This window comes from Petromyzon marinus, chromosome 64 (assembly GCF_048934315.1).
Source record: "Petromyzon marinus isolate PM22_M1 ecotype Great Lakes invasive population chromosome 64, UKy_Petmar_22M1.pri1.0, whole genome shotgun sequence".
In the NCBI taxonomy this organism is placed as follows: Eukaryota; Metazoa; Chordata; class Hyperoartia; order Petromyzontiformes; family Petromyzontidae; genus Petromyzon; species Petromyzon marinus.
The window spans coordinates 10,958,224-10,974,611 of record NC_133730.1 but is presented as its reverse complement, the minus strand read 5'-3'; the positions used below and the strand labels follow the sequence as shown (position 1 = coordinate 10,974,611).

The 16,388-nt window shown below is 52.7% G+C and overlaps 1 protein-coding gene across 9 annotated transcripts in view; it reads left to right on the top strand.

Moving 5' to 3' along the window:
• Positions 1-16,388, top strand: part of DOCK9 (dedicator of cytokinesis 9) — a 118,885-nt gene that overhangs the window by 11,264 nt on the left and 91,233 nt on the right. For 7 of the 9 annotated variants that reach the window (XM_076054165.1, XM_076054160.1, XM_076054163.1 and 4 more), the window contains exons 2-5: positions 10,606-10,658; positions 15,700-15,816; positions 15,925-16,014; positions 16,182-16,264. In XM_076054165.1, coding sequence (XP_075910280.1) covers positions 10,606-10,658; positions 15,700-15,816; positions 15,925-16,014; positions 16,182-16,264 — 343 coding nt within the window. Of the gene's footprint in view, positions 1-9,438; positions 9,549-10,605; positions 10,659-15,699; positions 15,817-15,924; positions 16,015-16,181; positions 16,265-16,388 lie in introns of those variants that run through there. The other 2 variants (XM_076054164.1, XM_032977783.2) reach the window with 2 other exon arrangements.

The window sequence follows — 16,388 nt, the reverse complement described above, 5'->3', positions numbered from 1 at the left end:
CCAATATTGAAATGGTGAAAGCGGCGAGTGTGGGTAGTGGCAGAGATGCGCTTGGAGAGGGAGAAGTTGGAGATGACCCCGAGGTGGTTGCGAGCAGAGGAGACATGAGGAGCGAGGGACAAGTGGAGGAGGGAGATGGAAGGATAGGGTGGAGGGGAGCAGGGAGAGGGGAATAAAAGAATATCAGTATTGGAAGGTTTGATGTTGATGGAGAGGTCAACTTCAACTAAACTATAAGCTATTTATTTTTTACAAGGTGAGGCCCATTGAGCTGTATATCTCTTTTTCAGAAGCGACCTGCCCACAAATGATAGCTCAACGAAGTGGTTTATCACTTGTAAATGTAAAGCAGCCAATTATTCCAAACGTGTGACGTTGATTCTAAATGTGGAGGGAAAAAACTGGAGGACCTGGAAAAAATCCACGCGGCCACGGGTAGAGAGAGAGACGCAAACTCCAAACATACAGCAGGTGTCAGGGTCAGGATGGAAACATCGACCTACTGCATACCAGGCGAGGTATTTAACATTTCCTCACCACCGCAGCGTGACATCCAGGATTGGACAGTGACTGAGCAGAGTCGGAAATGGGGGAGTCAAGGTCCAGGATAAAGGACGACAAGTCTGGGTGTGGACGTCGAAGAAGTAATTGGGGAAAGTTAAGTGAAGACATAACAGCTTCCAGAGGTGGGTTGCAGAGGGAGATTTTAACACGTAGGCTCTCGTGACCAATGTCGTTCACAATAAATCGCCCGATGAAACTTGTTATCATTACTAGTGAAACGTCCTACTCTAGGTTTACTCTCCAACCCACCGGTGTGCTGAGGTAATAACTAATTGTTTAGGTAACAAACATTTACTAATTGGCTGTGTCGGGTGGTAGGTTTAACAACACATGTTTTTTGCGACCTAACCTCCAAAATAAGTTTTATTCTGCAAGAGAGAATCATGAAGTTCCTCGGGCAGACCCCTTGGGGGACACCGACAGTGACGGGGAAGGTGGAGTGGTAATCAAACGTTTATGGAGAGAGTGGAGGAGTTCATGGACCTAGCCTGGCACAAGCTTCGTGGTGACGTCACATGGCACCGAGTGGTGAATGACAACTGTTGTGTGTGTGTGTTCACTGTACTGTCTACGTATTGTGTTTATACGTGTGTGTGTGTGTATATGTGTGTGTATGCAAAGACAAATCTTGTATGAGAATATGAGAACCTGGTGCTGTGTGTATTTATCAACACTGGGGAGACAAAGGCGGCCGGGAATGCTACTGACCGCTATAGCCCTCTCGTGCTGCGTTGGCCTTAATCGGTGCTTGCTAACAGCACTTTCCATGCAGTCTGTGTTACCTACACGGGCGACTGTGCCCATCAGATCATGTGCTGCCCCTTATGACTGCCCTCAATCACTGCCTTCTTTCTTACTGCCTTCCCTCTCACTGCCATCTCACTATACTCTCACTGCCCTCTGTCTCACTGCCCTCTGTCTCATTGCCCTCTGTCTTACTGCCCTCTGTCTCACTGCCCTCTGTCTCACTGCCATGTCTCACTGCCCTCTGTCTCACTGCCCTCTGTCTCACTGCCCTCTGTCTCACTGCCATCTCACTATACTCTCACTGCCCTCTGTCTCACTGCCATCTCACTATACTCTCACTGCCCTCTGTCTCACTGCCATCTCACTATACTCTCACTGCCCTCTGTCTCACTGCCCTCTCTCACTTCCATCTCTTTCACTGCCCTCTGTCTCACTGCCCTCTGTCTCACTGCCCTCTGTCTCATTGCCCTCTGTCTCACTGCCCTCTCTCACTGCCCTCTCTCACTTCCATCTCTTTCACTGCCCTCTCTCACTGCTCCCTCTCACTGCCCCTCACTGCCAAATCTCACTGCCCTCTGACTGCCCTCTCTCACTGTCCCCTCTCACTGCCCCCTCTCACTGCCCCTCTCACTGCTCCCTCTCACTGCCCCTCACTGCCAAATCTCACTGCCCTCTGACTGCCCTCTCTCACTGTCCCCTCTCACTGCCCCCTCTCACTGCCCCCTCTCACTGCCCCCTCCCACTGCCCCCTCTCACTGCCCCCTCTCACTGCCCCCTCTCACTGCCCCCTCTCACTGCCCCCTCCCACTGCCCCTCTCACTGCCCCCTCTCACTACCATCTCTCACTGTCCTCTCTCACTGTCCTCTCCTCTGTGTTTACTGTGGTTGAATCTTGCCATAGAGACATCTGCTGATACGATTAGACGTTGCTATGGTGACTTTGGGGTGCAGAGGTTTCCAAGGAGACGTAGACTGCATCAGAGATGAGCAGAGGTGACTGGGGTCAGAGACTCAGGGACTCAGGGGGTAAGAGATTCAGGGGTTCAGAAACCTATGGGTTCAGAGACTCTGGAGTTTAAGGAGACTCAGACCCCCTGCTATGCTTGGAGATGGAACCTCTGGTATCCACTTGCGCATGAAGGGGACACCCCGTGACCCCACCACGTGATTGCATTCTGACGAACCCCCTGGCTGAGGCTGGGATGTGCCTCAACTTGGCAGCGCTAACATCAACATCATCAGCAACAGCATCGACAATTGCGGTGCGATTATTTAACGTGCATTCCTGTGTGTGTTTTGGTGCGCGCGTTTGTCGCGGGGAGCGATGGCGCAGCGGTTAGCACTCTTGCGCTACCGACCCGGTGATCCCAGTTCGGTTCCTGCGCACGGCCACCAACACCAGTGACGATTATCTGAGAGGGAGACAAAGGTGGCAGGGCGTGGTGCTGACCACCCCCACTACCCCCTTGTGTGGCGTGCCGGCCTTCATAGGTACTTGCCAAGAACACTTGCCCCAACGGTCTTTTAAGACCACAAGGGGGAACTTTGTGTGTGTGTGTGTGTTTTTAATAGTGGGGAGCAGTAGTGGAGAGGTTAGCGAGCAGCGCTACAAACCCGGGGACCCGAGTTCGATTCACGCGCATGGCCAACATCAGTGACGATTATTTGAACCGGTCGTGGGCCTCCCCTAGGTCGACTCAGCCTCAAACGAGTACCTAGTGTGGTGTGTAAACATCGCCACTGGGGAGACAAAGGCGGCCAAGCGTGGCGCTGGTCACCGACACCATCGTGTGCTGTTCCGGCCTTCGTAGGTGCTACTCGCTAACAGCACTTGCCCTAAGTCTGTTACAGGCTATACGGGGGGTTTTTGTGTTTTTAATACATTTCTTCCAGCGCTACACTTATCTATGACCTTCCTTAAAGGGGAAAAAAATTGTGATCCGACCTCCAGGAACAGGTCTGCAGGTTTGCTGAGCATTTCTGTGCGGTCTTGGGGGAAGGGGAAACTCCTCAGCTCGGATAACACCATGGGGCAAGGTGTGGCTGACCCTGCTGAGGCTGCCGTGCCCCACATATTGGAGGAAGTAGGCACTCTTTCCTTCTGATATTAGGAAGCTACTGGAGCTGTGCACTTTTAAATCATCTAGATTTAAAACAAATTTCTTTAGAATTGCTTTTTGTGTTTAGTTTGTTGTTCTTCCCCCATACCTCCGATTCAGCATGGTTTGTTACGTACAGTGCAAAAGAAGTTTAACATAAATACATATGACGTAATTACAACCATGCGAACCACAGGATGGGTTCTGTAGGATTGGAAGTATACCCTGGTGGTCCCCCTTTTTAAGAAGGGAGACTGCACTGATTGCAACAGCTACTGGGGCATCTCTCTCCTCAGTGTGAGGCTGGAAAAGGTCCTGGAAAGGATTATTCAACATCACCCCCTTGCCAGGCAACACGCTGAGGAGAGGCTTGCGAAGCCCCAATGTGGTTTCAGACCAAGGCAGTACTGCACAGATGCCTTATTCCCTGTCCATCTGCTACAGCAGAGGTGTAGGGAATTCCAACAGGACCTACATCTCTCCGTTATTGACTTGGTCAAGGCCTATGATATCATCAACAGGCCAGGGCTCTGGGTTGTTCGTCGTTCATTTGGGGCCCCTGACTCTCTGCTCACAATCATTAAGAACCTTCGTGATGGTGCGCAGGCCCAGGTAAAGCCCCTTGGCCAGGAATCGGAGCCATTCCTTGTCCACCTTGGGGTGCGACAGGGATGTCCTCTGGCTCCTACATTATCTAACGAACATCTTCGACCACATAGTTCGGGACACTTTCTATGGCTGTACCTGGAGAAATGTATATCTGGCACTGCTACAGTGGGAGGCTGATTGATGTCCACGTGCGGTTAAGAAATGGCTCCCTATTGGTCAAGCATATTACGTGAATGCAGATGGTCTGGTAATTCCTGCTGACTGAGAAGGAGTTGGTGGTGCTGCTCCTGAATCTGGCACTTGCCACTTAGAAGTCGGGCCTTACCATCATCCCCATGCAAACAAAGCACCTGCCCGGGTAATATAAAATACTTCACACCCTCCACATCCCTTGAGTGATGGGGCACTTGCTGAGAGAGTGAAGAAGTTTCCATATTCCGCATGAAGCTTCGGGTCATCTCGATGGCAGTCATGCCCTCCCTTCTCTATGCTTGTGAAACATGGACCCCTCGAGTGGAAAATCTACACCGGTTAGAAACATTCAGGCTGGCCTGCCTACAATCCAACCTGGGTTTAACCAGACTAGATCGTGTAAGGAGCTCACAACTCCTTGAAAGATCTGGACACAGTCTGATCAGTGAGCTCCTCCGGCAGTCGAGGCTGTGTTGGTTGGGTCATGTAGCCTGCATGCCCAGCCACCGCATGCCCAAGCAGCTTCTGTTTGGCCAGATAGACGGGGCTAAACAGGCGCGGCACCGGCTGGAAAGGGGATTGGCTGATCTGGTACAGAAGGATGTGGAGCTGAGGGGAATTGCCAATGACTGATACCACCGATGCCAAAATCAGCCTCTGTGGAGGAGGCTCTTGAAGGACGCTACTGGGGCGTTGGAGGCAGTCACACTCCAACAACAGCGGAGGGCAGAGGAGCGATGCTCACAACAACGAGCGGAGCGCCGGGCAGCTAAATCACAGTGAGTTGGCAGAGTAGGGTGCACAGGTGGTGTATCTGGCAGTTATCTTATTCAGTCGACCCATGGCACCTAAGTCTGTCCCATAACCTCCTGTCGGTGATCCTTAAACACTTCACGTTATAGTCTCAGCGCACCTAGACTGGCACAATCATTATGGTGATGTCACTGCCACTTTGTGGTGATTGGCAGCTGTGAGCTTCTTATGTGGGTTGTATGTGTCTCTATGTGTTGTGGGGAGCAGGAGTGTACTGGTAAGCGTGCTGCGCAACGAACCTGGCGACCCGAGTTCGATTACCACATACGGCCAACACCAGTGACGATTATATGAATTGGTCCTGGGCCTCCCCTAGGTCGCCTCAAATGAGTTGTACCTGGTGCGTTGTGTAGTAAACTTTGCCACTGGGGACAAAAAGGCGGCGGGGCGTGGTGCTGGCCACCCACCCCCTCGTGTGCCATTCCCGCCTTCATAGGTGCTCGCTAACAGCACTTGCCCCAACAGTTTGTTAAGGCTATGGGGAGGATTCTTTGTCTGTGTCGCTGTGTGCCAGTTTATGTTGTTTGGGGTGTGTGGGTGCGTGTGTGGTCCCAGCCTGACTCCACCTTGCATTGCTAAACACTTTTATTCCCATTGCCATGCTGGGAGCTCACACCACACCTGGCGCATTCTCGTGATGTTGGCTTCATTAACACGAGCAGTGTGGAGTTAGAGTGAGAGGGAGATGGATGGGAGAGTGGGAGGGAGATGGAGTAGCTCGAGAGAGATGGTGGAGAGCATGGAAGGGGGATGTTAGAGATGGAGGGGAGAGTGGGGACACGTGGTGCTGGAATGTGTGGGTGCATCTGTCACATGCCTGTCGTGTGTAACAGATGAATATATAAGTAATGGGACCCCTCCTGGCATTAGCACAAAGACGCCTCCCTCCCGCCTTTTACACTCTCGCAGCCTTTAGGGGCAAGTGCTCTCGGCGAGCACCTATGAAGGCCGATATGGCACACGAGGGGGCGGGTGATGTTAGCACACTGCACCAGGTACTCATTTGAGGCTGAGTCGACCTTGGGGAGGCCCATGACTGCTCCAAAAAATTTCCACTTACTGGTCGTGAGCAAGATTCCAACCTGTGTTGCCGGGTTTATCGCGCAACGCTCTAACCACTGCACCACCACTCCTCACACATACGTACACACAAGAATCGACGTTCGGCGCTTGTGCCAGGCTGTGTGTAATTTGAGGCTATCACGTGAAAGGAAGGTTTGCCGTTGGCAGGAGGTCACGGGGCAGACCCAGGTGCCACGGGTCGACTGACTGAGATGCCTGGCACAGATACACCACCTGTGCTCCCCACTGCCAATTTTCACATGCACACACACACGCACACACGCACACACGCACATGTACTCGCACACATACACAGATCCCCGTATAGCCAGTAACAGACTGTTGGGGCAAGGGCTGTTAGCGAGCATCTTTGAAGACCGACACTGCACACGACGGGATGGGCGGGTCAACACCATGCCTGACCATCTTTGTCTCCCCTAGTGGAAACGTTGTTTACACATCTTACCAGGTACTTATTTGAATCGGAGTCGAGCTATGGGAGGTCCTTGACTGGTTCGGATAATCGTCACTGGTGTTGGCGGTGTGCGGGAATTGAACTCGGGTCGCCGGGTTCGTAGCGCAGCGCGCTAACCACTGCTCCACCACTGTCGCTACACATACACACATATACGCACACATGCACGCATGCACACACGCACGCAGTGAAATCACACTTTGCTGTGATTTGTGGCAGTGAAATGTGCGTTGCTATTCTTAATTACTCTGTGATTTCACATTCACTGAACAGGAACCTGGTCACCCATAGGCATGGCTATTCACACACACATACAAACACCCATGTATAGCAAACATAGATCCTGTTCAGCCCCATCGATTGTTGGGGAAAATGCTGTTAGCGAGCACCTATTAAGGCCAGAATGGCACACAAGGATATGGAAGTGGCTAGCACCACAACCAGCTGTGTAGTCTCCTCAGTGGTGATGTTGACACGCCATACCAGTTCCTCGTTTAAGGCTGAGTCCACCTCGGGATTGGCCCACGATCGGTTCAGATATTTTTCACGTTGGCTTTATCTGGGCATTGAACTCTGGTCGCCGGGTTCGTAGCGCGGTGCAAAAACCACTGCGCTACTGCTCCCCGCATGTAAATTCACACATTTCCATACACACTCAGTTGTACACACAACAACACACGCAGGCATAGAGATGCACACATGCATAGGCAGATAGACACACTAGTAGAGACACACAAAGACCTCCCCGTTGTATAGCCTTTTATGTATGTTGATCTTTTGCACTGTACGTAGCCATTCCGTGCCCCAGCCTGTTGGGCCAAGTGTTGTTAGCGAGGAGCACATATGAAGGCTGGCACAGTAGATGAGGGGGTGGGTGGCCAGCACCTCGCCCGGCTGCTTTTGCCTCCCTAGTGGCGATGTTTACATATTGCACCGTGTCCTCTTTTGAGGCTGAGTCGACCTTGCGGAGGCCCAGGACCGGATCAAATATTTGCTCGCCACTCTTATTCATATTAAGCAGGAATCAAAGTCGGTGCGCCGGGTTCATGTCAAAGTACGAAAACCACTGCGCCGCCGCTCCCACGTTGACGCACGTGTGGGAGGGGCGGTCGGACTGCCGGTGGGGCGACACTGCCCGGCCGCCGCATCGCTCGCGTGCCATCGCCTGCCCCTACGAGCCTCGCCCACTCCTGCGGGAATGAGACCCTGCGGTCTTCTGGGAAGAGCTACAGGGGGTGGTGGGAGTGTGAGAGGGGGGGGATCGACTGGGGTTGGGTTACAGATTTGCCCCCCGCCCCTACCCCCCCCACTCTGGGATCATGGCCATAACCCAGAGGTTGGCAACCTGCGGCTCTTTAAGGACCACTTTTGTGATGTATATTGAGGGGCACCGTCTCGCATTCACCACACAGTGCTTTGCCGCTCTTGAAATATTGAGTGGTTTTTTTATCGAAACAAATGGCTTTTCTTGTTATTTTGGTTGCCGACCCCGTGTTGCCATACAGCCAGATGGCAACACCGGGTGGCGAAATGCCCACCGACTGGAGTGGAAATAGAGGGGAGAATAGACGACGGGAGACCAGCGGAGCAGGGACTGAGAATCCAGGGGGAGGGGGCCACTAAGGGTAGGGGGCCACTAAGGGTAGGGGGAGGGGGGCACTAAGGGTAGGGGTGGATCACGAGGAGGAGTGGTGACTTGAGGGGCGAGCGGTGAACCAGGAGATGGATGGGATCACGATGGAGGGAGGTGATTGCGCGTGGGGGAGGGTGGACAACAGGGAATTGAGAAGAAGAGGGAGATGGCGATGGTTTAATGATCCAAATGCCTCTGCCAGAGTTGAACATGACCTATTCATGAGACCACACCTCCCCCCCATATTGCGATCTCTCCGACGGCTCCTCATCCAATCGCGAATTAATTGCAAGATCCTCCTCGCCTCTCTCTTGTCTCACTGTTCCCCTTCACATCCCCGACAATAACAAGAACCACAACATATTCTTAGTTTTTTCGGTAAAGTCACGTTGAAGAGAAACAACAAGATAATAAAATATATATAAAACAATAAAAATTCTCACAACGTTTCGACCATAACTCAAACGGTCGTCTTCAGGTGTGTTGCGAACCAACACACCTGAAGACGACCGTTTGAGTTATGGTCGAAACGTTGTGAGAATTTTTATTGTTTTATATATATTTTATTATTTTGTTGTTTCTCTTCAACGTGACTTTACCGAAAAAACTAAGAATATGAATTACTGCAGTCACGAAAGCTTTAAATCAAGAACCACAACAACCATTTTCTCACAGCAACGTTCACAGCAGCAGCGGCATCAGCAACACCGATGCCGGTGCTGTTGTCCGAGTGGCTAAGTGGCAGCCGTTCTTTGCCCCGGAGTGTCGGGGTCCAGATCTCGACTCCTGCTCCTTGGGCCGAGCGTGAGTGGAGTTAGCGAGCTCCTATCGTCCATGGCATTGTGCTGCTGCTTTTTCCACTTCCCGGATGCTGAAACCGCCCCCATGGGACCCACCAAGGGGACCAGGTGCATGGGGGGGATGGGGGGGGATGGGGGGGGGGTAGGGGGGGTACCATCCCTTCTCCCATCCCCCTCTCCCACCCCCTCACCCCCCCCATCTCCCCCTCGCCTTTTTCCTCCCTCTTCCTCCTCTACCTCTCCATCCTCGACCTCTCCCTCATCGCACCCCCTGCCCCTACTCTCACCTCGCTCCCACCCCCATTACTCCCACCTGCCTCCCTCCCCTACTCCTCCCCCTCGCTCTACCCCCTTGCTCTCCCCCCCTCGCTCTCCCTCCCTCCTCCCCTCTCCTTCCTCCCCACCCCCTCCTCCTCCTCCCGCCAACCTCCCGGCTTCCCTCGCCTGTCCCCTCACATTGGCCCTGGAGCGAAAGGGAACCCGCGGGCTTGAAGCTGCTCGTGGGCAGTCACGAGCGAGACATGGGACAGCAAGGCGAGGGCAGCATCCAGCAGGTATGTGGGCAGGTGATGGGCGCTAAGTGGATCGAAGGCCCGGGGATTGTGCAGGCCATCAGTGAGCAGATCCTAAGGGGAGGGCATTTGAAAGGTGTGGCGGGGTTGGGAATGCCTTTAGGGAGCGGTGAGCAGCGTAGGTACAGGGGCAGGGCTGGTATGATGGCAGTCAGTAGGACAAGGCTGGGTATTGGGCAGGTAGTGGGATGGGGCAGGGAGCGATCGGTGCACTGATGGGTAAGAGTTTAATGCCTGCAGTCACGAAAGCACCTAATCAAGTTCAATTCCTGGTAATGGGGAGGAGGCCAGAGACGTGGAGTCCCTAGGTTTCATTCCAGGTCTCAGCCACCCAACTACAGAGATTCAACTGGCATCGCTCATGTAGCGAGTTGATGGTCTCAGCCCAGTCACCAGTGACTCATATGGAAAGATCAATAGATTAACACACGAACCCATAGACTCACACAGAGACTCATAGACTCACACAGAGACCGATATATTCACGCAGACACCCACAGACTAACATAGATACCCCCCAAAGACATACATCAAGACCCATAGACTCGCATAGTGATCCGTATCATGACAACTAGTCCCATCGACTCGTGTATAAATGGACTTGTGATGAAACATCAGGAGAAGGAGAGTTGAGTGTCTCCTTGTGCCGAGTCATCCCCTCGTAATGATTATGCTTAGTAGCAGCATCAACAGTGATCCTGCAGGTATACTCGCCCCCGGAATGTGGAATTTCCGCCGTCTGCTCAGGGCTGTACCGTTTGACTTTGTAACTCATTTGAGTCGATGGTTTTTTCTTTCGCAGTTCAGTCGTCAGATTTGTGCCAGAATATTTGTTTGGGCCAAAATGTGAAATACGTATCCAGAGAAATAAGTTGTTTATGGAAAACGTGGCAGGATCCTCCTGCAAAGTCACGTCGGTAAGAACATCGGGCCCCTTAAATGGGGAGGAGAAAAAACATAATCCGACGTTTTGGCCAGTTCACACTGCCCGCGTTAACTTGCTGTGCTGTTTGAATCCCTCACGTTTTATATTCTCTAGGTGTTGGACTCGGACACACACAGGCAGAGACGTGCATAGGCAGAGAGACACAGGTAGAGATACGCAAAGACACCCCCATTGTATAGGCTTGTATGTATCCATGTTGAACTTATTTCGCACCGTACGTAGCCAACCGTTCCTCAAACTGTTGGGGCAGTTCTGGTAGCGAGCACCTATGAAGGCTGGCACGGCACACGCCTGGCCACCTTTGTCTCCCTAGTGGCGATGTTTACACATCGCACCAGCTAATCATTTGAGGCTGAGTCGACCTCACGGAGGCTCAGAACTGGATAAAATATTCGATTGCCACTGTTATTGATCGTAAGCGGGAATCGAACTCAGGTCACCAGGTTCGCAGTGCACTGCGGTAACAGCTACACACACAGGTGCACACACACAACCCTACACACAGACACACTCTTATACATGCCTACACTCACACAGACACTCGCAGACATACCCCTCACACACATAGACACAAAGACAAGGTCCCCCTTATTGCCATCACAGACTGTTGGGCGAAAGTTCTGTTAGAAAGCACTCCACTCACTCCACTCACTCACTCCACTCACTGACTCCACTCGCTCCACTCACTCACGCCACTCACTCACTCACTCCACTCACTCACTCACTCCACTCACTCCACTCACTCACTCACTCCACTCACTCACTCACTCCACTCACTCACTCCACTCACTCCACTCACTCACTCCACTCACTCACTCACTCCACTCACTCACTCACTCTACTCACTCACTCTGCTCTCCCCCCCCCCCGCTGCTGGTCCGTCATGGTCCCCACCCGCTCCTGGTCCATCATGGCCCATGCACCTCCTACGTACATCGTGCTCATTTTTATGCTAATTCCTTGGTCAAGCGTTTTGCTTCCTCCCACACAGCTTAAAGGACTCGACCTGGGCTTGGCTGTTTTCACTCCAACGCTGTCCTCATGACAGCACGGTCCCTTCACCTGATGAAGGCCACTTGTGTTGTGGCCGAAACGTCGTGATTTTTGTTATTTTATTTTTAACCTACGTGACTTTACCGAATAGAGTACAGAAAGCACCTATGAAGGCCAGCATGGCGCACACGCAGGCACACACAAAGGGTGTATGGTTATTGTGGGGAACTGTGGTTGTATTGTAGTTGTGGTGTGTTGTGGTTGTGTTGTGGTGTGTTGTGGTTGTTGTAGCACAGTAGCTCCCGGGGGTTGGGGGGGTTGCTCGTTTTCAAACAGAACGGGGCAACGCCCATCCGCCCCCTACAATAAACATGCACAAATAGAAATGTCCCCCGTGTAGCCTTCAGAGGATGTTTAGGCAAGTGCTGTTAGCGAATAGCAGCACCTATGAAGGCCGACATGGCACACGAGGGGGATGGGTGGCTGGCATCATGCTGAGAACGTCCTGGTGACGGTGTCTCAGGTGATGTCGTGGCGATGGCAGTGATGTTGATGTCGGTATCCAACCAGGAAGCTCAGAGGTAGCGCGAACGGCAATCGGAATTTCGTGGCTTCACATTGAGGTTGGGAAGAGGTTGACTCAGCCAAACAAACATCTTCCCTACCGCCGGACTCGAGATAATTAGTAGCGCTTTGTGGCGAAGTCCAACTCTGGCTGTTCAATGGATGGACTCATCTCTCATGATAGAAATGTGGAATTTCCACATTTGGCTCTGCACGGCGGTAAATGGGAGATGGGTACCGGGGCCTCAATGCTCGTGAGTACAGCCAGCCCTGGTGGTAGTGATAGTGGTGGTAATGATGTACGTTGTGGTGGTGGTCGAAATGGTGGTGGTGATGGTGGTGGTTGTAACCGTGGTGGTGGTGACTGTGGCTGTGGTGGTGGTTGTGGTAGTGGTGGTGGTGGTGGTTGTGACGGTGGTGTTTGTGGCGGTGGTGGTTGTGACGGTGGTGGTTATGACGGTGGTGGTTGTGACGGTGGTGGTTGTGACGGTGGTGGTTGTGACGGTGGTGGTTGTGATGGTGGGTGATGGTTGTGGTGGTGGTGTGGCACTATTTAACAAAATAATGAAGGGGGTGTGGAACGTGACGGTGAGGTGTGGGAAGCTGTAAGTCCCAGGCTACTGTGAGCTCCCTATCAACAAGAAGTGAGGAATGGTGGTGGTGGTTACTTACTTCCCTCCCGAAGATGGACACCAGTGGAGGGATGCAGACAAGGCTGATGAGTACAACGCCTTCTATAACCTCCTGTCCCAGGTGCTAGCTGAAATGGCCCCTCCGGATAGAGTCATCCTGTTGGGTGACTTTAAATCCTGAGTGGGTCATGATGCTGACACCTGGGTAGGAGTGATCGAAAGGCACGGGCCAGATCAGCCCAATAATAATGGAAGGAGGCTGCTAGACTTTTGTGCATCCCATGGGCTTGAAATTATGAACACGCTGTTCCGGTATCGGTGCATCCACACAACATCATGGATGCACGCCTGGTCCAAGCAAGAACATCTGCTGAACTATATAATTACGGACCAGCAGACGCGGGCCCATGTCCTTGACACCAGGACTTACCGTGGAGCTGATCTGCCCACTCACCATTGACTGGTCATCTGTAAGATGCGCCTGCCATTCTTCCACTCCAGTGGTGGGTGTCCATCTAGGACCTCATTCAATCCCACAGTGGCCAGGTCTCATCTTGCTGAGGATAGTTGCAGGCAGACATTTCAACATCGCTTGCAGCTGGGGTTGGCATCGTGCCCCCCTCCTCCTGATGCTGAGGGGAAATGGGCGAGGTTCAGGACTGTAGCTCATGGCACTTGCAATGGCTGCTTTGGATATATGGTCCAGACTTCCCCAGATACCCTCGCTGAAGGAGAAGGTGTTCTGGCTGGTTGAAAGCAAAAGATAGGCCCACTCCCGTCATCTACAGAATGAGGAGGCTTACCGCAGCCTTCGCTCAAAGATTCGGAGGGCTGTGCGGCATGGATGAGTGGTGTGGGCGGGTTGCTGAGGAGGTGGAATCTGCCTCAGTAGGCCACAATCACAAATCACTATTTAATTCCAGAAAAGTTGCAGTGCCTCACCTATCACCATCCTTAGGGAAAAGAACGGTAACCCGATCTCGGACCGTCAAGAACAGGTCTGCAGGTTTGCAGATAATTTTGTGAGTTCTTCGGGGATGGGAATTTCCTCAGCCCAGACAACATCATGGGGCAAGGTGGGGACGACCCTGCTACGGCTGTGGTGTAACAGATATTGGCAGAAGTAGCCAAACCTTCTGTGGAGGAAGTGTGAGGGGCGATCCTAAGTCTGAGACCAGGAAAAGCGCCGGGCAAAGACGATCTCCCAAGCGAAATGCTGAGGGATGGTGACATGTGTGTGCAGACTTCCCTACATGACATCATCACAACTGTCTTGACCAAAGGATGGGTTCTGCAGGATTGGAAGGAAGCCCTGGTGGTTCCCCTCATTAAGAGGGGGGACCGCACATATTGTCACAACTATAGGGGCATCTCTCTTCTCAGTGTACTGGGAAAGGGCCTGGCAAGGATTATTCAGCATTGCCTTGTCAGGCACGCTGGAGAGAGGCTTGCGCAGCCCCAGTGTGGTTTCAGACCAGGGCGGTCCTGAACGGATGCCATATTCTCTCTCCGTCTGCTACAGCAGAGGTATAGGGATTTAATATAAGACCTATAATCTCTGCTTAATTAACCTGGTCAAGGCCTATGATACCATCAGTAGGTCTGGGCTCTGCGTTGTTCTTCGTGCTTTTGGGGTTGCTGATTCTCTGCTCATGATCATTAAGGACCTTTATGATGGTGGGCAGGCCCGGGTAAGCTATGTGGCCAGGAGTCACAGCTATTCCCTGTTCACCTTGGGGTGCGACAGGGATGTCCTCCAGTTCCCACATTATTTAACATAATTTTTTGACCACGTAGTTCGAGAAGTTTTCTATGGCTGTACCGGAAGAATTCCATCTGGTACAGGTTCAACGCGAGGCTGATCGATGCCCGGGTGATGTCGAGGGATGGCTCCCTATTGGTCAACCATGTTATGTATGCTGATTTTCTGGTGATTGCTGCTCACTCAGAGGAGCAGTTGGAGGTGCTGCTGGTGAACCTGGAGTATGCCACTGAGAGGTGGAATCTTACGATCAGCCCCACCAAAACTAAGCACCTGCCTGGGTATTGTGTGCCACCAAACATTCCATCTCCTCAGCTCCCCTTTGGTGATGGAGCAGTTGTGGAGAGAGTGGAGAGTTTCCCATACCTGGGCAGTGTGCTTATGACCAGCTCCGGTTGACAGCAGAGGTCTCACTCCGAATCAGTCGAACGGCATTATCTTTTCATCGGCTGCGCAATGGTGTCTGTAAGCAACCAGGTCTGTTGCTCCGCACGAAGCTTTGGGTCTTCTCGGCCATAGTCATGCCCCCCCTTCTCTATGCTTGTGAAACGTGGACCTCTCTAATGGAACATCTGCGCTGATTAGAAACATTCAGAATGGCCTGCCTACGATCTATCCTGGATTTAACCTGCAGGCTGGATTGTGTGAGGAGCTGACAAATTCTTGAAAGATCTCGACACATTCCGATGAGTGACCTCCTCCTGCAGGCAAGGCTGCATTGGCTGGTTCATGTAGCCCGCATGCCCAGCCACCGCATGCCCAATCAGCTTCTGTTTGGCTGCATAGAGGGGGCTAAACGTGCACGATATGGCTGGAGAAGAGATGGAGTGATGTGGTACAGGAGGATGTGGAGCTCAGTAGACTTGCCGACGACTGGTAACAGCGGTGTCAAGGTCGGCCTCTATGGTCGAGGCTCGTGAAGGACGCTACTCGGCCGTTGGAGGCAGTCGCTCTCCAGCAACAACGGAGAGCAGAGGAGCGATGGTCACAACAACAATCAGAGCGTTGGGCGGCTAAAATGCAGCAACTTAGCAAAGCGGGGGGGTGTAGCTGGTGCATCGGCCGTTCATCTCAGTCGGCCAAACCATTTACCTGAGTCTGTCCAGAGACCTGTTAGCGAGGTTTCGACACTTCATGTGGCTTCAAAGTGCACCTGGCCTGGCACAGGCGCCGTGGTGATGTCACCATCACTTAGTATTGGTTGTGGTGGTGGTCATGACGGTGGTTGTGGTGTAGGTGCGTCCCCGCATGGTGGAGCCCCTGGACTATGAGAGCGTCATCCAGCAGCGCCGCACGCAGATTCACAGCGACCCACTCCGTGACCTTCTCCTCTTCCCTCACGACGACGTCACGGTACTCACTGCTCGCTCACCGCTCACTCGCCACTCACTCGCCCACAACCTCGCCACCCACTCGCCACTCTCCCACAACTAACCCACCAGCTCCTCTCCCCCTGTGTAGGTGTCTCGCCAGCCCAGGCAGCGTCGCACCGTCGTGCCGTCCGTTCCGCCCGAAGCAGCGCAGGAGGCGCGCAGCCTCCTCGTCACCGAGGTGGGCACGGCAGCGGTGGCAATGGCGATCGGTACCTTTGCATGTGTTGAGCTCTGTGTGTGTGTGGGTCTGTGTGTACCTGCGCGTACGTACGTTGAACTTCTTTCGCATTGTACATAGCCAACCGTACTTAATCGGAGGGGTGTGCGTGTGTGTATGTCTGATAGTGCATAAAGTCATACACAACAAGCTGGAATGTGCTGGACTACCGCTACCAGCAGTACACGGGGGACTACCGGCAGCTACCCCAGTGAGTACACATACAGTGAGGGAAAAAAATATTTGATCCCCTGCTGATTTTGTACGTTTGCCCACTGACAAAGAAATGATCAGTCTATCATTTTAATGGTAGGTTTATGTGAACAGTGAGAGAC